Source organism: Equus caballus, chromosome 14, assembly GCF_041296265.1.
Source record: "Equus caballus isolate H_3958 breed thoroughbred chromosome 14, TB-T2T, whole genome shotgun sequence".
Taxonomy (NCBI): domain Eukaryota; kingdom Metazoa; phylum Chordata; class Mammalia; order Perissodactyla; family Equidae; genus Equus; species Equus caballus.
The window spans coordinates 102182423-102206912 of NC_091697.1; the positions used below are offsets into that span (position 1 = coordinate 102182423).

At 39.2% G+C, this 24490-nt stretch overlaps 1 protein-coding gene across 2 annotated transcripts in view; it reads left to right on the forward strand.

Moving 5' to 3' along the window:
* The window catches only part of DMGDH (dimethylglycine dehydrogenase), a 61544-nt gene extending 37637 nt beyond the window's left edge, over positions 1-23907 (forward strand). For both annotated transcript variants that reach the window (XM_023618113.2, XM_070234634.1), the window contains exons 15-16: positions 17427-17561; positions 22758-23907. In XM_023618113.2, the coding sequence (XP_023473881.2) occupies positions 17427-17561; positions 22758-22973 (351 nt within the window). In that variant the 3' untranslated portion in view covers positions 22974-23907. The remainder of the gene's footprint in view (positions 1-17426; positions 17562-22757) is intronic.
* Positions 23908-24490: the final 583 nt, after the last annotated feature.

The following is a 24490-nucleotide window of genomic DNA, read 5'->3' on the forward strand; positions in this document are numbered from 1 at the left end:
TGAGTATTCTTGGAATTTTCCTCTTGGAATTACTGAGTCCTTTTCCATTTCTGGAGGACCCCAGCCAAGATTCACAGAGAATCGAGTACTAAGTGTAAAATGTTTAAGCGGATCAGAAGAATTATTTTTTTTTATAAGATCTCTCTCCCGACCCTCCTCTTCCTTTCTCTCCATCTCTTTTCCTGTCCTGGGCTTGTAACCAGCAGAAACAGGATAAATGTGATCCATATTAGCCACAAGTTAGAAGACAATGTTCATTCTAGAAAATACAGTTTCTCCCTTGGAGAAAGGATTTTTTAAAGCATAACTATTCAGGAAGCAAAACAAAACCAAAAAAACGGAGTACTCACCACCAGGCCACTACATCCAAGAATACAAAAATGCTAGCATCATTAAAACATCGAAGTGGAAATAAATCATTGTGTATGGATGGCAAGATAGAAAGGAACTTCTGATATGTCACAGTGGCAAAAGTACCGAACTCCATTGGAGTAATAAGAATCGAGGAGGCAGAAGATTTTCACTGACTCTCCGTCTCAGCTGCACGTTGCAATAATCTGGAGTGTGAGTCTTTTAAATCATATGATGCTTCAAAAAATCCCAAGGCTCAGGCTGCATCTCAGGTCAATTTAAAAAGAATCTCTGGGATAGGGACTCAGGCATTAGTATTTTTTTTTTTAATTCCCCAGGTGACTCCAGAAAAGATTGCAAATGATTGCTTTAGACCAATGCTTTTCGACAACTTGGAGAACTTATATTACCCAAAGCCCTCCCTGGAATGGTTCTCAAAGTGTGTTCACAGACCAGCAGCATCAATGTTACTTCAGGATTTGTTAGAAATACAAGTTGTTGAGTACCGTCCCAGACCCCAAAAATCAGAAACTCTGGGGCCCAATAATCTGGGGGGTTTTTTTGAGGAAGATTAGCCTTGGGCTAACATTTAGCGCGAATCCTCCTCCTTTTTGCTGAGGAAGATTGGCTCTGAGCTAACACCCGTGCCCATCTTCCTCTTCTTATGTGTGGGACGCCTGCCACAGCGTGGCTTGGTAGGTGGTGCCTATGTCCACGCCCAGGATCAGAATCAGCAGCCCGCCGAAGTGGAATGCGCGAACTTAACCGTTGCACCACTGGGCTGGCCCCCGAGACAGTCTGTTTTAACAAGCCCTCCAGGTGATTCTGAGGCACGCTCAAGTTTGAGAACACTGACCTAAGCAATTTGATCAACTGGGGAGCGGGGGCCTGGGATTCTTGATTTTATTACACAATGAAGATCGAGAACCACTGTCTTATTTCTAATCTCATGCCTGTTGTGGTCCTGTGAATAAACAGGAAAGCAGAAGAACAGGTGGGCTGGTCAGAGGATGGTGCTATGGCGTCTGTGGTGGATTGGAAGTGAATCAGTAGATGTGTGACCTCTTCCGGCTACGCTACTGATTATATTCTGCCCCAAATCTCTCTTTTTTTTTTTTTTTTGAACTGGGCAGTAAGTGAATTAAAAAAAAAAAGTCCTGAAATTCTAGCCGTGTGGCCTCGAGAAAGCTACTTAACTTCATTTTGCTCCTGAGATTGCTAATCTGTAAAATGAGGGCTCCCTTGCATGTCTACAATCCTATGAAATACCACCTAGCAGAGTGCTTGAAGACATTGGTACTATGTATAACTGGGTCATTTTAATTAAGCTATCCTTATTCTCTTACCTGTTTCTGTTGCTGAATGATAAAAAAAGAAAAGAAAAAGGAAAGTAAAACCTAGGCTGAGACATAGTTTATCATTCCTGAAACATCTGTCAGAGTATATTAAACTAACAGCCATTGAACCATTATCCTCAAATATATCCAATTTCTGTTAAGAAATAATACTCTAATTCCAGCCTAAAAGCTCAAGTGTGCTGTTTAGCTGACTGCTTTATAATTTGTAAGTCCGTGGAAACCCTGGCCCAGGCATGAAGTGAAGTAATTCTTTAGATTGCTTGTACTTTATTTTTATTTTAAGAGCTTACCTAAAAAATGCAATAAATTGACATGTTTAAAGTGAACCACGTGATAAGTTTTAATGCACGCGTACACCCATGAAACCATCACAGGGGTTTCACGATGAAGATTGTGAGCATAACCCACACCCTCAGGAGTTTGTTCCTGCCCCTTTGCAATCCCTACCTGCCAACCTTCCCTGGACTCCCACATGCCGCCAAGGAACTTTTGCTCACTAACGACTATTTAATATTTTCTAGAGTTTTATATAAATGGAGTCATGCTATACATTCTGGGGTTTTTGTCTGGATTCTTTCACTCAGCATAATTAGCTCGAGACTCATCTGCAGTGTTATGTGCACCAATAGTTCATTCCTTTTTATACTAAGTAGGATTCCATTGTATGTATTTACCACAATTTGTTTAAATACTCCTTGAGTTTTGGGTTGTTTCCAGCCTAGGGCTATTGCAAATAAAATGGCTGTGAACATTTGTGTACAAGTATCTGTATGGACACATGCCTTCTTTTCTCTTGGGTAAATACCTAGGAGTGGAATGGCTGGGTGAAATGGCACATATTTATTAACTTTTTAAGAAACTGTTTTACAAAGTGGTGTACCATTTTATGTTTCACATTCCCAGCAGCAGTATATGAGAGTTCCATTTCCTCCACGTCCTCACCAAACACTTGTCATGGTCAGTCTTTTTAACTTTAGTTGTTCTAAGAGGTATGTAGTGATATCTCATCATGGTTTTAATTTATTTCCTTAATGACGTGATGTTGAATATACTTTTATATGCCTGTCTATAATTCCCACCTCTTCTTTTGTGAAGCGTCTGGTCAACTCTTTCACTCATTTTTGTGTTTCTTTCCCCTTGTCTTTGAGTTTTGAAAGTTCTTTTCTTACTGAGGTCACATTAGTTTATAAGATTATATAGGTTTCAGATATACATCATTATATTTTGACTTCTGTATAGACTGCATCATGTTCACCACCAAAAGTCTAGTTGCCATCCATCACCATACACATGTGCCCCTTTACCCCTTTCATGCTCCCGCCACCCCCTTCCAGCCTGGTAACCTCCAATCTGTTCTCCATATCTATGTGTTTGTTTATCTTCCACATAAGAGTGAAGTTATGTGGTAATTGTCTTTCTCCATCCGATTTATTTTGCTTAGTATAATACCCTCAAGGTCCATCCATGTTGTCACAAATGGCAAGATTTCATCTTTTTTTTATAGCTGAGTGGTCTTCCATTGTATATATATTCGTCCCTTATTGGATATATGATTTGCAAATATTTTCTCCAAGTTGGTGGCTTGTCTTTTCATTTTCTGGATGGTTTCCTTTGCTGTGCAGAAACTTTTTAGTTTGACATAGTCCCATTTGTTTATTTTTCTTTTGTTTCCCTTGCCTGAGGAGACATGATATTCAAAAAGATACTGCTAAGACCAATGTCAAAGAGCATACTGCCTATGTTTTCTTCTAGGGCTTTTATGGTTTCAGGTCTTATATTCAAGTCTTTAATATATTTTGAGTTAATTTTTGTGTAAGGTGTAAGAGAGTAGTCTACTTTTATTCTTTTGCATGTGACTGTCCAGTTTTCCCAACACCATTTATTGAAGAGACTTTCCTTTCTCCATTGTATGTTCTTGGCTCCTTTATCAAAGTTTAGCTGTTCACAGATATGTGGGTTTATTTCTGGGCTCTTGATTCTGTGCCATTGATCTGTGTGTCTGTTTTATACTACTGTAGCTTGGTAGTATATTTTGAAACCAAGGAGTGTGATGCTTCCAGCTTTGTTCTTTTTTCTCAGGATTGCTTTGGCTATTCAAGGTCTTTTGTTGTTCCATATAAATTTTAGGATTTTTTGTTCTATTTCCATGAAATGTATCATTGGGATTCTGATTGGAATTTCACTGAATTTGTAGATTGCTCTAGGTAATATGGACATTTTAACTATGTCAATTCTTCCAATCCACGGGCATGGAATATCTTTCCATTTCTTTATGTCTTCTTCAATTTCTTTCAATAATGTCTTGTAGTTTCCAATGTAGAAGCCTTTTACCTCCTTGGTTAAATTTATTCCCAGGTATTTTATTCCTTTTGTTGTGGTTGTAATTGGGATTGTATTCTTGATTTCTCTTTTTGCTAGTTCATTGTTAATGTATAGAAATGCAACTGATTTTTGTATGTTGATTTTGTACCCTGCAATTTGACTGTATTCATTAATTATTTCTAATGGTTTTTGGTGAATTCTTTAGGGTTGTCTATATATAGAATTGTGCCATCTGCAAATAGTGACAGTTTTACCTCTTCCTTTCCAATTTGGATACTTTTTATTTCTTTTTCTTGCCTGATTCCTCTGGCTAGGACTTCCAATACTATGTTAAATAAGAGTGGTGACAGTGGACATCCTTGTCTTTTTCCTGCTCTTAGAGGGATAGCTTTGAATTTTCATCATTGAGTAATGATGACTGTGGATTTGTTGTATGTGGCCTTTATTATATAGAGGTACTTTCCTTCTGTACCCATTTTATTGAGAGTTTTTTTCATAGGTGGGTGCTGTATCTTGTCAAATGTTTTCTCTGCATCTATTGAGATGATCATGTGATTTTTATTCTTCATTTTGTTAATGAGGTGTATCACATTGATTGATTGGTGGATACTGAACCATCCCTGCATCCCTGGAATAAATCCCACTTGATCATGGTGTATGATCCTTTTAATGTATTGTATTTGATGTTAATATTTTGTTGAGGATCTTTGTATCTATCTTCATCAGTGATATTGGCCTGTAATTTTCCTTTTTTGTGTTGATCTTGTCCAGTTTTGGTATTAGGGTAATGTTGGCCTTGTAGGGTGAGTCAAGAAGTGTCTCCTTCTCTTCAATTTTTTTGGAAGAGTTTGAGAAGGATAACTATTTGATCTTCTTTGAATGTTTATTAGAATTCACCGGGGATGTCATCTGGTCCTGGACTTTTGTTTTTTGAGAGGTTTTTGATTACTGTATCAATCTCCTTACCAGTGATTGGTCTATTCAGATTCTCTATTTCTTCTTGATTCAATTTTGAAAGGTTGTATAATTCTAAGAATTTATCCACTTCTAGATTATCCAATTTGTTGGGATGTAGCTTTTCATAGTATTCTCTTGTAATCCTTTGTATTTCTGTGTTATTCATTGTAATTTCTCTTCTTTCATTTCTGATTTTATTTACTTGAGCCTTCTCTCTTTTTTAATTGGTGAGTCTATCTAAAGATTTGTCAATTTTGTTTATCTTTTCAAAGAACGAGCTTTTGGTTTCATTGATCTTTCTATTGTCTTTTTATCTCTATTTCATTTACTTCCACTCTGATTTTAATTATTTTCTTCCTTCTACTGATTTTGGACTTTGTTCTTCTTTTTCTAATTATTTTAGGTGTATTGTTAGATTGTTTATTTGAGATTTTTCTTGTTTCTTGAAGTAGGCCTGTATTGCTATATACTTCCCTACTAATATGCTTTTGTTGTATCTCATAAAAGTTGGCATGTTGTGTTTTCATTTTTCATTGGTCTCCAGGTATTTTTTGATTTCTCCTCTGATTTCTTCTTTGATCCAATAGTTGTTCAGTAGCATGTTGTTTAGTCTCCAAATATTTGTGACTTTTCCAGCTTTCTTCTTGTGGTTGATTTCTAGTTTTACCACATTGTGATTGGAAAAGATGCTTGATATGATTTTAATCTTAAAATTATTGAGAATTGTTTGTTTCCCAACATATGGTCTGTTTTTGAGAAGTTCTATGTATATGAGAAGAACGTATATTCTGTGACTTTTGGCTGGAATGTTCTATACATATCTAGTCAGTACATTTGTTCTAGTGTTTCATTTAAGGCTAGTGTTTCCTTGTTGACTCTCTGTCTGAATGATCTATCCATTGATGTTAATGGAGTATTAAAGTTCCCTACCGCTATTGTGTTGCTGTCAATTTCTCTTTTTAGGTCTGTTAATAGTTGCTTTATATACGTTGGTGCTCCTACATTAGGTGCGTATATATTAACAGATGTTATGTCTTCTTGGTGGAATGCCCCTTTTATCATTATATAATGTCCATCTTTGTCTCTTATCTTTTTTGGCTTAAAGTCTATTTTGTCTGATATAAGTATGACTAGACTAGCTTTCTTTTGGTTGCCCTTTGCTTGGAGTATCATCTTCCACTCCTTCACTCTGAGCCTATGTTTGTCTTTTGAGCTGAGATGGGTCTCCTGGAGGCAGCATATTGTTGGGTCTTGTTTTTTAACCACTCTTTGTCTTTTGATTGGTGACTTCAATTCATTTCCATTTAGAGTGATTACTGATATATGAAGGCTTAATACTGCCATTTTATCTTGTGTTTTCTGGTTGTTCTATTTTTCCTTTTTTTTTTCCTTTTGTTTCTGTCTACCATTTTAGTTTGGTGGTTTTCTGTGATGTGTTTCTCAGTTTCCTCTTTATTTATGTTCGGTGACTCTGCTCTGAATTTTTTGTTTTGTAGTTACCATGAGGTTTGTATAAAAGATCTCGTAGATGAGAGTCCTTTTTCTGCTGATAGTGTCTTATCTCCATTAGCCTATGCAGGTTCTTTCCTTTTCCTCTTCTCCTTCTATATTTTTGTTGTCACAAATTACCCCTTTTTGTATTGTATCTTTGTTACCAAATTGAAGTGATTATAGTTATTTTTGATGCCTTCTTTTCTTTTAGCCTTTATGGTATAATTGTTTACTAACCTATTCTAATATAGAGTTGCAATTTTCTGGTTCTGTCTATTTATCACCTTGCTCAAAGCTTTGTATATCTTTGCCTTTTTATTTCAGGTAGGAGGGCTCCTTTCAACATTTCTTGTAAGTCAGGGCTAGTGTTGATGAACTCCCTCAGTTTTTGTCTGTCTGACAAAGCCTTTATTTCTCCTTTATATCTAAAGGATAACTTTGCTGGATAGAGTATTTTTGGCTGATAGTCTTTATCTTTCAATATTTTGAATGTCATTCCACTCTTTCCTAGCCTGTAGAGTTTCTGCTGAGAAATCTGCTGATAGCCTAACAGCTGTTCCCTGATAAGTTATTTTCTTTTCTCTGGCCTCCCTGTGTATTCTTTCTTTGTCATCAACTTTTGACAGTTTAAATATACTGTGCCTTGGAGAAGATCTTTTTGTGTTGAGATAATTAGGTGTTCTATTAGCTTCATGTACTTGTATATCCAGTTCTTTCCCCAGGTTTGAGATGTTCTCAGCTATTATATTTTTGAGTAAGCTCTCTGCTCTTTTCTTCATCTCTCCTCCTTCTGGGATACTCATTATCCTTATGTTGTTTTTCTTAATTGAGTCAGATGTTTCTCATAGAATTTCTCCATTTTTAAAGAATCTTAGTTCTCTTTCCTCTTCCACCTGAATCATTTCTAGATTTCTGTTTTCAAGCTTGTTAGCTCTCTCTTCCATATCGTCTGCTCTATTTCCAGTGCTTTGTACTTTATTTTTCATTTCATTAATTGTGTTCTTCAGCTCCAGAATTTCTGTTTGGGGTTTTTGTTTTGTTTTGTTTTGTTTTTTTAGAGTTTCAATCTCTTTGGTGAAGTACTCCTTCTATTCATTAATTTTATTCCTGGCCTCATTGAACTGTCTTTCTTTGTCTTCTTGTAACTTGATGAATTTTTCATGGCAGCTATTTTGAATTCTCTGTCAGTTACATCACAATCTTTCATGCCTTCAAGTGTGGTTTCTGGAGAGTTGTCGTTTTCTTTTTGTGCTACCATGTTACTATAGTTCTTCATGGTGCTTGATGAGTTGTTCCTCTGCTAGCAGATTTGTAGTAGTAAACACTTTCTTATTTGGGTAAGGCTTTGGTTGTTTTAAAATTCTGAGCTGCTTCTGGTTGTATTTGAGAGCCTGCTCTTTCCACCTTCTACTGCATCTGCCAGAGGCATCATCAGTGTCCTCCTTGTGCTGCTTATGCCTCTGAGCTTGCTGGTACCTTGCTGCTTATGATGTCACTGCAGTCATGGGTTTTGCCACTGGGGTCACCAGGTTGCAAGCACCTCAGCTGCTCCCAGGGTCACCTGGGTCTTGTGTTCACCACTGGCTTTCTGTGGGCTCTCCATGGGCTTGGGTGCTGCTGCTGTGTGCACTAACTGTCCTGGGGCTCCTGGGTTATCTGGGGGTGCTGGCAGCACCACTGCCAGGAGCATTGGGTTCACAGGTGTTGCTATTGCTGCCAGGGGCCCAGGATCTTGTATGCAGCCCCTACTACTAGTAGGGCCAGTGTCAGGGGTGCCACCACTGGGGGCTGGGTTACAGGTATTATTGTAGCCCCTGAAGTCTTAGGTCACAGGCACCACCTGTCACTGCTAGGGGAGGAGGGGGGACGGAGCTGTGAGTCCATTGCTCCTTCTGCAGCCTCTGGTGTCCATTGCCCATACCATTTGAAACCTCAGTTCACGGGCATTGCTGCCACTGCTAGGGAGAGATTCGTGTCTTGGATGCAGCCCCCACTGCTGGATGGGCTGGTGTCAGGGGCTCTGCCACTGAGAAAGAGTGAGGGGCCTGGGTCACAGATATCTCACGGTTCCCAGAATCTCTGGTCACGGGCCCACAGTGTTCCTGAGACCTCTAGAAGTGTGGGCTGCCTGGATTCTTGGGGCCTCTGTTCACAGGGCTTACCTCAGTTCCTGGGGCCTCTGTTCATGGGAACAGCTACAGATCCTGGAACCTCTGGTCTCAGGAGCTGCTGCCACTGCTCCCCTAGTCCTACCACCTCCAGGAGGTCCAGTCCACCCACCTTCAGATGTATAGGTGTATGGATCTCTCAGGCATTCTCATGTACTGTGCAGGGACTCCTCTGTTGGTCAATGAATGTCCTAGTATTTGTAACTTAGAGGAGAGAGACAATGGAAACAACCCACTCTGCCATGATGCTAATGTCACTCTCCTGAATACATTCTAGGTACAAGTCCTTTATCAGATACATGCTTTGCAAATATTTTTTCCCAGTTTGTATCTTGTCTTTTCATTTGTCTAATAGTGTCTTTCAAAGAGCAGAAGTTTTTAATTGAAAAAATTTTAAAGTCCTTATCAATTTGTTCTTTTGCAGATGATGCTTTTGGTATTATGTCTAAGAAATCTTTGCCTAGCCCAAAGTCACAAAGATTTTCTGCTGTTTTCTCCTAGAAGTTTTACCATCTTTTTACATTTAGGCCTATGATTCATTTTTATTTAGTTTTTGTATCTGGTGTGAGGTATGGATTGAAGTTTACGTTTTAGCATGTAGACGTCCAGTTGTTTCCAGCACCATTTGTAGAAAAGACTATCCATTCTGAACTGGATTGCCTTGTGCCACTGTGAAAAGTCGGTCGTCCATGTATGTTTAGGTCTATTTATGGACTCTGTTGTGTTGTGTTGGTCTATTTGTCTTTTCTGACACCAAAACCACACTGTCTTGATCACTGCAGCTTAAATCAGGTTGTGATAGCCCTGAAACTTTGTTCTTCTTTTTCAAAGTTGTTTTAGCTATTCTAGCTTTTTTGAATTTTCATGATTTAAAAAATTTTTTAATTATTTATATTTTTGCTGAGGAAGATTTGCCCTGAGCTAACATCTGTGCCAGTCTTCCTCTATTTTTCATGTGGGTTGCTCCCAGAGCATGGCTGCTGACAAGTGGTGTAGTTCTGTGCCCGGGAACTAAACCTGGGCTGCCGAAGCAGAGTGTGCTGATCTTAACCATTAGGCCATGGGGCCAGCCCCATAATTTTCATGAATTTCTAGAATCAGCTCATCGGTTTATACAAAAAACGTCTGCTGAGATTTTGATTGGAATTGCATTATATCTTTGGGTCACTTCAAGTCTTCCAACTCATGAACAAGGTGTATCTCTCTATTTTTTTAGGTAGTCTTTAATTTCAAAAGTGTTTTGTAGTTTATAGGTTTTGCATATATTTTTACAGATTTATCCTTAAGTATTCCATATTTTGATGCTATTGTAAACAGTATTTTTTATTTCAATTTTCAGTTGTTTATTGCTAGTATATAGAAAACAATTGGGTTTTGTATATTGGTTTCATATTCTGCAACTTTGCTAAATTCACACAGTAACTCTAGTACTTTTTTGTAGATTCCATTTCAATTTTCTGTATGGACGATCATGTTGTGTAAAAATAAGTTTTTAGTAAATAAGTATATAAATATGTTTTTCTTTGTCTTTTGTAATCTGGATGCCTTTTCTTTCTTTCTTTTTTTTTTTTTTTGCCATTATTGTACTGCCTGGAACCTCCCCTGAGTGAATCTTCAGCAAAGTTAAACAGAAGCAATGAGAGCTCTTGTTCCTGATCTTAGGTGGAAAGCAGTCAGTCTGTCATCATTAAGTATGATGTTAGCTATAGTTTTTTCGGAGATGGTGTTTATCAGGATGAGGACAATCCTTTCTACTCCTAGTGCTAAAAATTTGTTTTGTTTTTAATCAGGAACATTAGATTTTGGCAAATGCTTTTTCTGCATCTACTGAGATAATCATATGGTTTTTCTTTTTTATTTTGTTATATGGTGAATTAAATTTATTAATTTTCAAATGTTAACCCAACTTTTCAGTTTTGGGATAAAACCCATTTAGTAATGATGTATTATTTTTTCTATGTTGTTGGATTTTATTAGATAATTTCTCAAAGAAATTTTGTAGCTACATCCTCCTTATAGGATGTGTTACAGCTTGCAATTATTTTGGTTTTTTTTCTTTTGAATGGAATGTAAGCATCTTTAGTACAGCTTCTGGAAATACAAAATATGTTTTGTTTACTATTTTATCCCCAACACCTAGTTCAGGACTGGCACATAGCAGATGCCAGCAAATACTCTGTTGTTGAAGGCAGTGTCAAGAGATGATGCTGGAGAGGTACTGGGATCTCGTGACAAAGGGACTCATCCGCCAGGTTAAGGAATTTCGAGTGTATCCTAGAGACATCAGGATGCCATTGAAAGATTTTGAGGAAGGAGTGATACTCTGGTGATGGAAAACAGATTAAAAGGGAATCAGTCTGGTGACTGGGAGATCACCTTCCTGATTATTGAAGAAATCCAACAGAGAGATGTCGAGAACTTCAACTAAGGCAGCGGCCACAGGATGGAGAAGAAAAAGGTGTAAGTGATACTAAGAAGGCAGAATGGAGACCACACGAGGGACTGTATGTGAAGGGAGCGGAAAGGAGCATCTAGGGTACTGTTGATGAACTAAGAGGGTTGTGATTAGGAGGTTGGAAGGACTTGTGGGCTATAGGACAGCCAAGTGGGGAGTCTCAGACAGCAGCTAAGCACATGGGTGTGGAGACATGTGTTCTGAAAGTATGAATTTGGATCATTCACATAATGGTGGTAATTAACGCTAGGAAGTGTTGGGAGCCCCTCTTCTGCTATGGTGCTTATTGTACCCCACAATACTGGCTGCCTCTGCCGCCAGGCACTGAGCTCCTTGAGGACAGAGGCTAAGAATCCTTAGGACCTTCACTATGTCTGATAATTAGTAGGGACTTGGTAAGTATTTGTTGAAGGATTTGAGTCGTGGCTCTGCCACTTACTGATCCTAAAAGTAAACAAGTTGCTTAACCTATAAACACTTCAATTTTCTCTTCTATAAAGTGAAGAAAATATCCACCTCTGAGTTTGTTATAAGTATTGGATGAGATAAAGAACATTTGATACCTCAATAAATGTTAATTCCCTTCCATCTTACTGAATTGAATCTAAAATCTTTTAGGGGGAAACTGCTATAGGTAAAATCCTTTCAGTTTTTTGAAGACCCCAGCAAAAGAGATCTTGGGTCCTATTGAGGCCTCATTTCTTCCTGTTTTTCTTATTTCCTTTAATAATTATTTACTCTGCATTTGGGCTTGCATGCCCTATTTAAAACATCAAATGGGCAATTGTTCTTCCCTCCAGTCTAGAGATGGAAACTATTAATGAAAAGTCTATATTGTAATTGTTGCCAATGCACTTAAACATGACAGTACATCTGACAAAGCTGTGGGTCCATTCCACCGTTTTCCTTTGAATCATTAGACTCAAAAACTGAAAACTAAATATTCCCTTTAATATTGAATCCAGTGAAAGTCACAAAACACATGTAATGGAGGTTATTCTAGTTTTGAAAAATCTAGTTTAGTTTGAATGCTAATTAACCAAATTATTGGCCTGGCTTAGGAATAATATTTTAAATATTTTCTCCAGGTTTCTATTTATCCCTGCCTTTCTTTTGGTTAATAGAGTCCCTTTTTCTAGTTATATTAAAGACTTTTTTTGAGAAGGAATACTTAAGTGATTGGTAATTTTGGTTAGAAAAATGCTAGATGAATTGTTTCTTTTAAGTTGCCAAGAGAGGCTGGCCCCATGGCCAAATGGTTAAGTTCGCGCCTTCTGCTTCAGCGGCCCAGGGTTTCGCCAGTTTGGATCCTGGGCACAGATGTGGCACTGTTCATCAAGCCATGCTGAGGCAGTGTCCCCTATGCCACAACTGGAAGGACCCACAACTAGAAAAATATACAACTAGGTACTAGGGGGCTTTTGGGAAAAGTAGGGAAAAATAAAATCTTTAAATTACCAAGAAAACAAATATGACCTCAATAAAAAAAAGAATCAGATTAAAAAATATTAATAATAAATAAATAATAAATTGCTGAGAGCAGAGAATGAAAATTATGTGTATGTGGGAGTATTCATTTCCAGCCAATAAGAACAGTGTTGAGTTGCTGAACCGGTAATTTAAAGTTTTGCTAATAAAGAGATACTGAAATTGTGGTTATTATAAACTTTTGTGGAGTGTTATGAAGCTCTGCGCAGTGGAAAAGGAAGCGACAGTTGAGAAGCCTGGGTTTGAGGTTTGGTGCTAACCCACTGTCACTTCAGGCAAGACCTTATCTATGAGACTTAATTTTCTCATATGAAAAGTGAGATTGGACTACATTTGTCTGCCTGCTTAAAAACTTCCGATTCTAGTTACGTGACTGTGAAATGAATGATGGTGTAATTTGTCTTGATGGGCTGGCAGGTCAGTCGATGCATTCCCCATAATGAACCAATCCCGTCTATGGCTTTATCAGTGTGGCTGTGAGACGAGCACGGAAGCGCCTGGCATTCACAGCTGAGTGGAGAAAGTTGAGATTTACGTAGACCGTAGACCATAGGTTAGGAACGGCCACATGCTTTACAACGGGATTCCCATCAGGATTGTTTTTAAATGATGATCCCTGAGCCCCATTTTAGATGCGGAACTTTTCAGGAAGGTATTGAGGGACAGTGGCAGAAGTCTGTCACCTGGATTTTCATCTCTGCTCTGCCTCTTGCGGTAACTGGTGGCCAGTGGGTCTCTCTGGACCTCTCTCCATGCCTGTAAATGCAGGAGCATGACTCCGCAACCAGCGCTGCACCTGGTTTCTAAGGGGCTTTCTTGGGACCCAGGATATTATGCTGATTCTCTTATGCCTTTGGAAACGTTTGATATTTAGGTTAAAAGGATTATGGTTAAACCATTAAATCAAACTGATGACTTCCTTGAATTTTCTGATGGGTTATGACTCCAAATATATGGAACAGAAAAGGTCAAAACCTGGGTTTTTATAGTTTCTCTCCTGGTCTGAGTCCATTACCCTGACTCTCCGTATCAGGACCTTCCTTCCTCCCAGTGCTGCTGTCAAATTCGGCTTTAGCTACACATCTGAGAACTCTCCATTGCCCTGAGAATCACAACCAAAAATATACTGGTTTAATTTATTTCATTTCCATGGGCTTTTAGCTAATGTATGTGCTTTTAATAGGGTTAATAAGAGATGAGTAATTACATTTCACTTAATGTTTTCATCTATGTGGATGTTATCGTTGGTATGTATTCCAGGTGGCTGTTTTAATGGCTCTTACTGCTTTATAAAATTAATAAATTAAAAAAATATAAGCCAAGACTATTTTTAAGCTGTAGTCTCAGTGCCCAGAAATTTGTGTTTCTCAAAGACATTAATAGCTATCTATATAGTTAATTTGGCAGTGACTCATTAAAGAAATATATTTCTGTTCTCAGGTCATCCTGAAAGCACTAATTTTAATCACAGCACTTACCTTCAGACACATTTTCCTCTCTCATTATTAATTAATAACTGTATAATAAGGTAAAAGCTACAGTCTTGGGAGGACAGCCAAGTAAAACGAGAATGAAATGCCATCACCCCACTTTACGTCTTCCCGTCGGGCATAGGGCTAGCTTGGGGAGGGGGAGCTGTCTCAAGGGGCAGGTGTCGCCCCTTGCCTGTGTTGTAAGTTTGTGCTCCTTACTTTAATGAGGTTTTTGTTGTCACTTGTTAGAGTATTATTTTCATTCATGTTTGAGGACAATATTGCTGACAAGATCACTTCCTAATTCAAGGATATCCAGATATGTCAAATTTCATTAACATTAACCTGTGGTGTGTTTTCAAATTTTTTGACATAGTACAAAAATATTGTGTAGTGAATGTCATTCAAAATAGGTTCAGCCTACCTAGAAATGATTTAAGAGAAACCATCTTTAGAGTGTTTACATCAGCTGTGCCTTCCAATGAGGGACTCCAGGTACAGTCATTTAAGAACATACATGGATAAATCTAAAGGTGCTGACTTACGTCACCATGTAACTGAGCCTCAGGAAAGACCCTTAACTTTGCTGGGCCTTTCTCGTCCGTAAACTGGGGATAAAATTGTCTATCTCATAGGAATGTCATGAGGATTAAATGAGCTCATGAATGTAAAGCCCTCACCATAGTGTCTGGCACATAGCAAGTGCCCAATAAATTGTAGATACTACGACTACTTTTTATTTTGTACTGAATTTATTACTTTAATTTTTCTCTCCTCAAGGAAGTTTTCTGGGGTCCTCTCCTTTTCTTATTGCTTGTGATTAGCTGATACCTTATGTTCCTGCTTAGACTTTGGTAAAATTGTGAATTTGGTGAAGATAGAGCTGGTTCCCTTTCCAGCACATCTTATCCCCCTTGCCCCTCTAGCTCCTTCCCCAGGAGTTCTCATCCAGCACCCCAAAAAGACCCATTTCTGAAAGCTTTGGTCGTGCCCAGCTTCCCCGCAGTCCCTCCAAAGGTGTAGCAGATACTGGCTGCAGTGGCTCAGGGAAGGCAGCTCAAAGTAGGCGGGGCTGGGACTCTGAGATTTGGGTTCTTACCAGTTTGTTGGTTGTCTTTGGCTAAGTTCTTTTAGACTCAAATCCACCATCTATGAGTTGTTGTGAAGGTCAAATTATAATATAAGTGCAAGGGCTTTTGGAAAAGGCCATGCAGACAATAGTTAGTATGAAACTCATCTTTCACAACTCAGTTCCGGCTGCTTCCTCTATAAAATTGCTGCCAGAGAACACTGCCCCTGCCCCAGAGAGAATCGATCACACTCTTTCTTGAGCCTCCTCTGTATATATCCCATCATAGGATCTGTTTGTTTGCATTTCTGCCTCCACACATTAGACAGTGTCTGTTTTAAATTTAGAAAATGTCATGTTTACACTCTCATAGAACCAACTTTGAGTCATGTTTCACATTGGTATAGCTAATTTTTATGTTGTCGTGTGTCGTGTTCTACCATGTTTCCAGTCATCTCACATTATTCTCTTTTCCTCTGCTCTGTTAAGACATTGAGGAGATGGAATAATGTCAGGACTCGGTGTGTTGTGATGTGTTATGACTCTTGTTATCATGAATTTATCCTACATATGAACTCAAATGAATCAAGCTCTTTCTGTGGGTTTTTTGTTTTGTTTTTTCCCGGTAGTCCTGTCTTAAATAATGTGGGTCCGGTCTTCTTTGAATTTTTCTTGGGCTTCATACTAAAACTTTGTTGTTGGTTCTCACCATCTGGATCAAACTGAGGAAGGGGAAAGAATTGGACTTTCATTTTCCAATTGTTTTAACCTTGGCCATTGGGAACTTTCTTTAGCTTCCTGTGTAGGTCAGCAATTGAAAGTTGCAATATCCATAGAAATTGTACTTCATTGTGGGCTTATCCTAGAAGTTCTGAATCAGTCAAGGAGTGAACTGGTGGGGGGTGAGGGGGCGTGGATCAGGCAGAAGGTATGTGAGGACCCCTCCTGCTGCAACACTGAGAGGTTAAGGGGACGTATTACACACAATCCTAAATGTTTTGTGTGCAGAAAGAGCTGCATAAATCCTAAATGGTGACAGCAGAGGACATTTTTGGCATGAAATACTGTCTTCTTTCTTCTTTGGCCAGTGAAGAAATTAAAGTTATTTCCTTTCTTTCAGAGAATAGTTCCTCTGTACGTACATGAGAACTGTTTTGAGAATTTTGTTTCCCACATTGTAATCACTAATGAAATCTCATTCACAGAGATGTGGCTTGTATATCACAAGTTCCCCTCTTCCCGCCTAAGATAAGAGGTGCTTGTTTGGGCACACTTACGTAGAAGCCTTGTCCCGCCGTCCCACCCGGGGCAGCCTTCCTCCCCTGCCCTCACTACTCGTAGCCCCTGACCAGTTTCTCACACTTGTCAAGTGTCCCTGGCCTTCTGGTTGGGTAGAATTGTATCTCCTCCATAGGCTAAGTGTCTCCACTGGGGAGTCATTGCTCCCCTCTTTGCTGGAAGGTGTGTTACTAATAAATGTGAAAGGCCTGAAGTGGGCATGGTTCCTTTTTTTTAACATGTAAGAATGGATTCAAGTTTATGCCGTCACCGTGTCGCTCTCACTCACTTGCATCGCATTGAGAATAACCCTGAGTGTGCCCAGGGGACTGTATGAGGAATAGAAAGGTCATCTGTCATGTGCTACATGGCAGGAGAAAAAGAGGTTGAAAAGCAGTATTAGAACATAAGCTCTTTGATCAAAATCTCTGCATCTGACTAATTTTATAACCCACACGGGGCCTAGCATGATGCCTCACACAGAGCAGGGGCTCGATCCATTTCCTGACTGAACGAATGAGTGTGACCCAATAGGTTAATACATTCCCCAGACCATTATTCTGAAGAAAGAAAAAACCGTGTGGCATTTTGGGGTTGTTTTGGCATCACATTTCAAAGAAGTGAATTTCCTTCTTGTGAAAGGCTCACTGTAGGTAGAAACTGAGTAGCACTTTGCCCACTACCAGCCAGTACCACTGTCTAGAACCACGAGATGCAGGGTCCCTTTCATAATCCATCACTGCAATACCATGTCTTACACTGTTCTGCCCCGGTGGTTCTGGTAACATTGTTATCCCAAGTTATTACCCTGAAGTCCAACCTATTCTGAAGGAATAGGTGGCTGATACTGTCATTTGAGGACTAAGAAATATTTGTCTAGACATTTGATCCAATCTGTATTTTTATTTAATGTGTAATTGGTGAGAAAATAGCAAAGACAAATTTAAATGCTTGCATCTCTAACCTTGTCACAGTGTCTGAGCATTCATTCATCTTCATTATCTTGGCTTCCTGCAGCCAGCAGACTTCATAGGAAAGCAAGCACTGAAACAGATTAAAGCCGAGGGGCTGAAACGGAGACTGGTCTGCCTTACCTTGGCAACCGATGATGTTGATCCAGAGGGAAATGAAAGCATCTGGTACGATGGCAAGGTGAGTGCTGAGGACCTCGTGGCCAGGGGCCACTGCAACTTCTCTGCCACAGAAACTCTCCTTGTCTCTATCAGTTTCCTTTTAGAGTTTTTTGCTGTTTCTTTGTCTATGGTGGGATGACACACTTTTGATTTCTGAGCTGACATTCAAGAAACAGAATCAATTAACTGAAAGGAAAATGAAATGCTGCTCATGTTTGAAAACATAAAATTCTATATGCTTTGATTAAGGAAATAAACCCAAGGACTTGAAATACCTTGGGCAATGGGGAAAGTTTGATTTAGAGGGTAAAATGATCTATTTGCTCACCAGATTCCTATCTGTGAATGCAAGAGATGGATTTTATAAAGAATTTGGCATTCTGATTTAGCTTCTTGGGGATCTTCTGGAAGGAGGCAAATCTAACCTGAGCACATTAGCAGAAAAAAATTTCTGAATGAAAACATCTATGACAATAGAGGGTAGAACCTTAGAAAGAAAGCAAAAAGTAGAAACCATTTGGTTATTCAGAAAAAATGACCTTCTCACTGTGGAATGTTGCATTTCATTGTCTCTATAGGTAATCAGTAAAACCAGATATCTTACCGATAGAACTTCATTTCCTCTGCTTTTTACAAGTGTTTGTAAAACTCAATTTGGTAAAGATTTTGCAGTGTTTTGGCTGGTGTTACCAGGCAGGTGTGGGACACTCAGTTTAGACCTTGGGGCTGGCTCAGGGCCTTCCGGGCTTATCTAAACAGCTGTTCCACGTTGAATAGGGTCTGCTTGGTCAATACCCAGAGACTCAGAGATTCCGTGCCTGGGCTTTTCTCTTGCGCTGCAGCCTACTTGTTATTTGTTTCCATTTCCCCCCCCTCTTCATTGACACAAAGAACCCTGGAGGTGGGGAAAGCCAGTGGTGTCAAATCTTAGCCTTTGGATCACTAAAGGAATGGCCCTTTGGGCTGAGGCATGGGTCAGTTTGATGTAGAACTAACATCTACAGACTTCCTACTATGTGCTGGCTATTTTTCATGTGCTCTCTCATCTAATTTTACCACACCCCTCCCAGATAAGTATGACCAACCCCATTTTAAAGATGAGGCTTTGGGGCTCAGAGAGGTGAAGTAATTTGCTTGACATTACACAGCTAGTGATCGATGGAGCTGATTTCTGACCCAGGTATAGGTGGACTTTGAATTGCTTCTCCTTTCTTCTAAGCCTCGCTAAATACTCCAATTCACTTTTCTCAGTCTCTGCTGATGTCCCACTGTATCCTCTTTAGCATTTAATTATCTAGCCACAGTTCTTGTACATCTGAGTAGCAGGTGGATACTATTAGACACTAGGAAGCCAACAGGCTTCTCTCCGATCTCCAGTTCTTAGACGTCTCACCTTTAATTGTGCTGAGCTCGCTCCTCTGTTTGAACCATTCCTACTCTTACCCCACTGTCTCCTGTTCCTCTTTCTACTCTAAATCTCTGGTTCAGCCCTCTTTTCTTGACAGGCTCTTCCTCCAGTTTCGTATCTGCCCACGATTTCCACTGATACCCACCTCTGCCATTAACTAACTGCTTGTCCAGATCTTAGCCTCTCTGGCCTCAGTCGTCTCATCTATATAGTGAAACCATTGGATGAGATCACGTCTAAGGTTCTTCCCACCTCTAATTAAGTTTTTCCCGGTCATTATATTTCCCCACCTCATCTTTCTTTTGTTTTGCATTTCTCACTTCATTCCCATCCAGCTTCCTCAGTCTTCCTAGCGTGGTCCATGCCCATCCTTCCACCAACATTCTGTTTTATGTGGTCATGGAGTGAAAGAGAGATTATGCTGTAATATTCTGTATGCAACCCCACATCAACCATGATCAACTGGTTGATCAGATGATCATATTTAAGATGGCAGATTTTTAGCCATCTTAAATATGGCCATACCCAAATTAGAGTTTAAAAACTTGGAAACCTGTACCTGAACTTATACAGTATTATATGTTAATTATATCCCAACGCTGGATGGAAACCCAAGTTCCATTTTTGAATTTTATTTCCCTTGCCATATCTGTGCACTGAGATTATGTGCTATATTTTTCGTCTTTCCTACTACATGCCATCTGCTTAGAGAGCTGCTAATCCAATTGTAGTTTCTCTTATTAATATCTCTTGAATTTCCTGATATCAGTTTGTCTGCTCTTTGCTGTTTGGTAGGGTCATCCTTTTATCGTGCCCATGACCCTCTTTGATCCTCTTCATGCTCTGGAATGCACTGAATTATCTTTTGCTTTTCATTCCTGACGTTGTCTTGACTTACACTGCCTTTCGCACTTGGTATTCTATTCTTGCAAATATTTCTAGTGCTAGAGATAGGGTACACAGTTATTCATTTATTCAACAAATATGAGTTTCTACTATGTGGCAGCAATATTCTAGATACTAGGATACAGCAGTGAAGAAAACAGACAAGAATCTGCCCCCACGGAGCTTATATTCGAGGGGTGGGAGGGAGACACAATGAACAAGATAAATAAAATAAATGGCATGTCAGAGAGTGATTAGTGCCCTGGGGAAAAGTAAAGTCCAGCTGGGAGATGGGCGTGTTGGAGGGAGGGATTGTGATTTTAAATAAGGTTTAATTTTTAAAATTCAAGGCGTAAGGGTGGACATGAGAAGGGCTTTCATTAATTAGCAAGGCAGCTTTGCTGGGAAGTAAGTTTTGAAGAGGAGGTTTTGGAGAAAGGAAGTTTGGAGAGTTTAGAAAATTTTCTTTACCATTATTTATAAACTAACACACACAGGGATAGCCAAAGAAACACAATACATCATCCAGCATAAATTATGTTGCCTCCTTCAAAGGCCGTTCGCCCTGCTACCTTCTTTAGGTCAGTTAGAGGCGTCTTTAGCCTCGTCGTTAGGGGAGGCGTGAGAGAAGGCTAAAAAGAAATGAGGTTGTTTACATCGGTAAGATGAAAGCCAATGTTTGACTTCACAAAGAACATGAGAATCTACGAGGAAGAGCATGGGGACAGGTGGTTCTTGCAATTTACTGAGCAAAAGGAAGGAATGGATTTAATTGAATCCAGAAGATTTTGAGGTAGAACAATATAAAATTGATGCTAGGAGAAGCCTTTCCCTGGAAATGAAGAAGTAAGATAAAAGGAAAGGTCAGACTTCTGAAATACTCTGGGCTGCTAACCCCTGGGCTAGAGAGAAATTAAAGGAGAAATGAAAGTAATCTAGCGGAAAGCAAAGCATTCAATAAATATTTTTAAAATAGCACTCACAAAATAAATAAAGTTACTAAAGCAGAACTAACTGCAGGCGAATGACTGGGGGTTTGAAGGGATGGGTGGACCTGAGGAAAGGGCGCGCACAGGCTCTGAAAAGGGACTGTGGGTTCTTGACCCAGTGAGTTAGGGGTTCTGGCCAAGAGCTTGTGCAGGCCTCTTCCTGGTCCCTTAAAATGCCCGAGCAAATCACTTTAACTTTCCCAGGGCTCCAAGCGCAGATCTCTGTTTTACAGACTGGGAACTGAAACCAAAGTTACCAAGAAAGTCTTTTGAAGAACAATGACTAAAACCCCAACTTCCCTCACCAAAATCCCGGCCTTCCACCACATCGCTGTGATCTGAGGGAGAAAGGCCGTTCTGAAACGCGTGTGAGCGCTGCAGCACCTCGGCAGTTAATCATCTGCCAGAGAGAAGCTTTTACTAATGAATGCATTCACGTTGGGTTTTTTTTTTCTTTAATCAACCAGTTCTTCACCATAATAACCTCAGAAATTATATGGAGAGCTTCTGATTTGGGGTTTCAATGAGATAATTAAAAACTGGAGCTGCAGAGATGGGAGTCTGTATTTAATGACACAAGTGTGTTAGCATTGAAAAGACTAGAAATGCTATAATAAGACTGTTGACTGTAGCGGGCTTTCTGCTGAGGCAGCTGAAAGATCCCCAGGCTGGTTCAAGTCCGGGAATGTTGGTGAGCACCAGCGCGAGCAGCCGGCTGTGCTAGAGCGAGGCTGCACGGATTCATGCAACCTTGTGTAGCCGGGAGAAGCCATTCTGAGTAGGGCTATCGATCATATTTTGCTCCTATTGTCTTCCTTTATTTTAGAATGTAGCGTTTAACCTGACATTTCTGTATCGTATTTTTTGCCATTTTACTCTGCTTTTCCTTCTCTTTCATCCTTTCCTTTAGATCTGGTTTCTTCTAATCCTCTTTTCCTCTAATCAGCCTTGTTACATGGATAGTTTTTGTAGCATAAAGCCTTTGTTTCCATCTCTTAAGTTTTGATTCCTGGTTTGCAGTCTTTAGATCTGGTTTGCCCTCCCAAGTTATCCTGTTTCATCCTCCTTAATTTTGGTGATTCACGCCTAACTCCATGTGTCCACCCATTGTGGAAAGTTTCATTCCCTTCTCTGCCCCCCTCATTCCCCAGCCTTCAAAACATGGAAAAATGCTGCCTTCCTCACGTTTATTGCCTTGGCTTCCTGGTTATCTTGTTTTGTCTCTCCACGTTAATTCCTCAACTAGGCTGGAAGCTCCTGAGGGTGGGGACCCGGCCTCTACTCATTCTCCTGAGTGTCTAGCAAAATGTTTTGTGCGTGGTAGAGTTAGAGAGAGTAAAGTTAACATTCATTTAAGTGCCTAGCAATTGTCAGGAATTCTTAAATGCTCTATATGTTCATATAGACTGTCCAGTCACACTGACTATTGATATATTAATAAATGGTTTAATTCAGCACGATTTTGGCAGGCCATTTATCTATACCCCAACAGGAACGGTTGACTACATTTGCATTTGGACTTTTAGATTTTTCTCCCTTGTACCTGTTATTGCGATGCTAGTTTGATGATAGAAGAGAATTTTTTTTGGTTTAAAATGAAAATATTTGATTCTCCTTCCTATCAGAGCTCTTGGCACAAAACTGAGCAAAATAGTGCCAGGTATTAAGAAACTACCTGTTATTATTTAAAACTGAGAAATTTCAGAGTAATCTAGGTATGTATTTTGAAAATTATTTTTCATTAATTTATCAATTTTCATTCATCTTCTCACAAAAGTGAAGTTTCTTTTCCTGGTGTTATCCCCACAGGTAGTGTATCATAAAACTTTCGGATTGTAAGTTGAGTCTATAGCTTGAGTGTCTCCCTCTGGGGAGGGAGGAGGACACCCAGCTGTGACCAAGATGCTGAGGATTGTTGGGTCTGGCTTTTCAGGTGGTTGGCAACACGACCTCCGGAAGCTACAGTTACAGCATCCAGAGGAGCCTGGCCTTTGCGTATGTCCCTGTGGAGCTCGGGAAAGTAGGACAGCAAGTGGAAGTTGAACTCCTCGGCAAAAATTACCCAGCAATCGTCATACAAGAGCCCTTGGTATTGACAGAACCAACCAGAAACCGGCTTAAGAAAAAAGGTGGGAAGGACAAAATTTGAAAAAGACCTTCAGCAGGCAACTGACTTACGATTGCACTGTGCCTGTGCTCGAAATGACGGTTGATTCCTGAGGGAGTATGGGAAAACAAGAATTCACTTCAAGATCATCGAAATCTAGATTTAGAATCGGAATAAAACCTTTCTCTTAATTCTTCTCTAAGCAAAATAGAATAATGGATTAGTGATTTACATTGTTCTTTCAAGTGGAGAAATTTGAAATGAATGTTTTTATTACCCTATATTGGTGTTTGTGGATCTCAATTGCAAAACTTTTAAGTTTTTGCTAATACACAATCATTATTACAGCTGAATTAGAGGATGTTATACAATTTTAGGATCATATGCATATGGTTCTCGATATGTTTTACATAAAAACAAATGCAATATTGCTGATGGACTTACTTCACTGAGAAAGATTAGTCGAATAGGGGATAGTTTTAATTTTTCACAATAAATCTATGATAAAAACAGGAAAGTTTAATATTGATATATAACATTTTTATTCAATTCTCTGAAATATTTATCTTCAGTGGCTTTCCTGAAAGCAGTTTTATGGGACATCATTATTGTCCTTTCAAAGGTTGTCTTAGAAAAAAAATAGCAAAAAAGAACAGTCTTCTAAAGGAAGCAGTGGTTGCAAACCTTCTGAAATGAAGCGGAAACATAAATAGATTGTGCCAGTACAAACACAATGTGAATACTGAACACTTCTCTTTGGGAAAGAATTAATGCAAGTTGACATCACGTCATGCCGTTCCGAGTATCACTTCACAAAGCATTTGACAAAGCAGGTCAAACAAGAGCTTAAGAGCTGACAGGATTGCCCTTAGCACTGTGTACAGCAAGAAAAAAATCCATTTAGAAATAATTCTTTGATATACTTCTTGAAATTATTAGGGTGTAGTTGAGTGAATAAATCAAATGTTTTGTAAAAGGTAGTTTGTCATTTATAATTTATGTTATACAAGCATTTGTTACACATTTATTGAGCTTTTCCTAGGTATTAAAGCTAAATGTGAAGCACAATAAGATTCTGTAATTAGAAAACATTTTAAAATAATGTCTTGTAAGTTTTGCAAAGGTGCCAAATTTACATTTTAAATGTTTGGTAAAAGTAATCACATATTAGGACTCTTCAACATGCCGTTCACTTCTTTTTGGTATATCCTTTTACAGGAGAAAAGGGGGAAATCCTCTTGGTAACAAACCTTTCCTAATTACCAAGAATGTACCAGACCCTCCATCTCCGTTCTGGTATCAGGAGCTGGTTAAAGCTTTAGGCTGGGGCTCGGAGATCTCGCTTCTCATTCTCTGCCTCTCTGTAGCCCCTTGACCTTAGGATACTTATTACCATCTCTGGATTCCTCCTCTGCAAAATAGACTCTTCCAGGTTTTTTTGATACTATAATAACAAGAAGCCATAATGAAAGTGCAACATTGAATTCATGTCATACAGTTAAGATAGCACTAAAACATCAATAAAAAGAATAGAACATTTAGATGAATATTAAATGTTT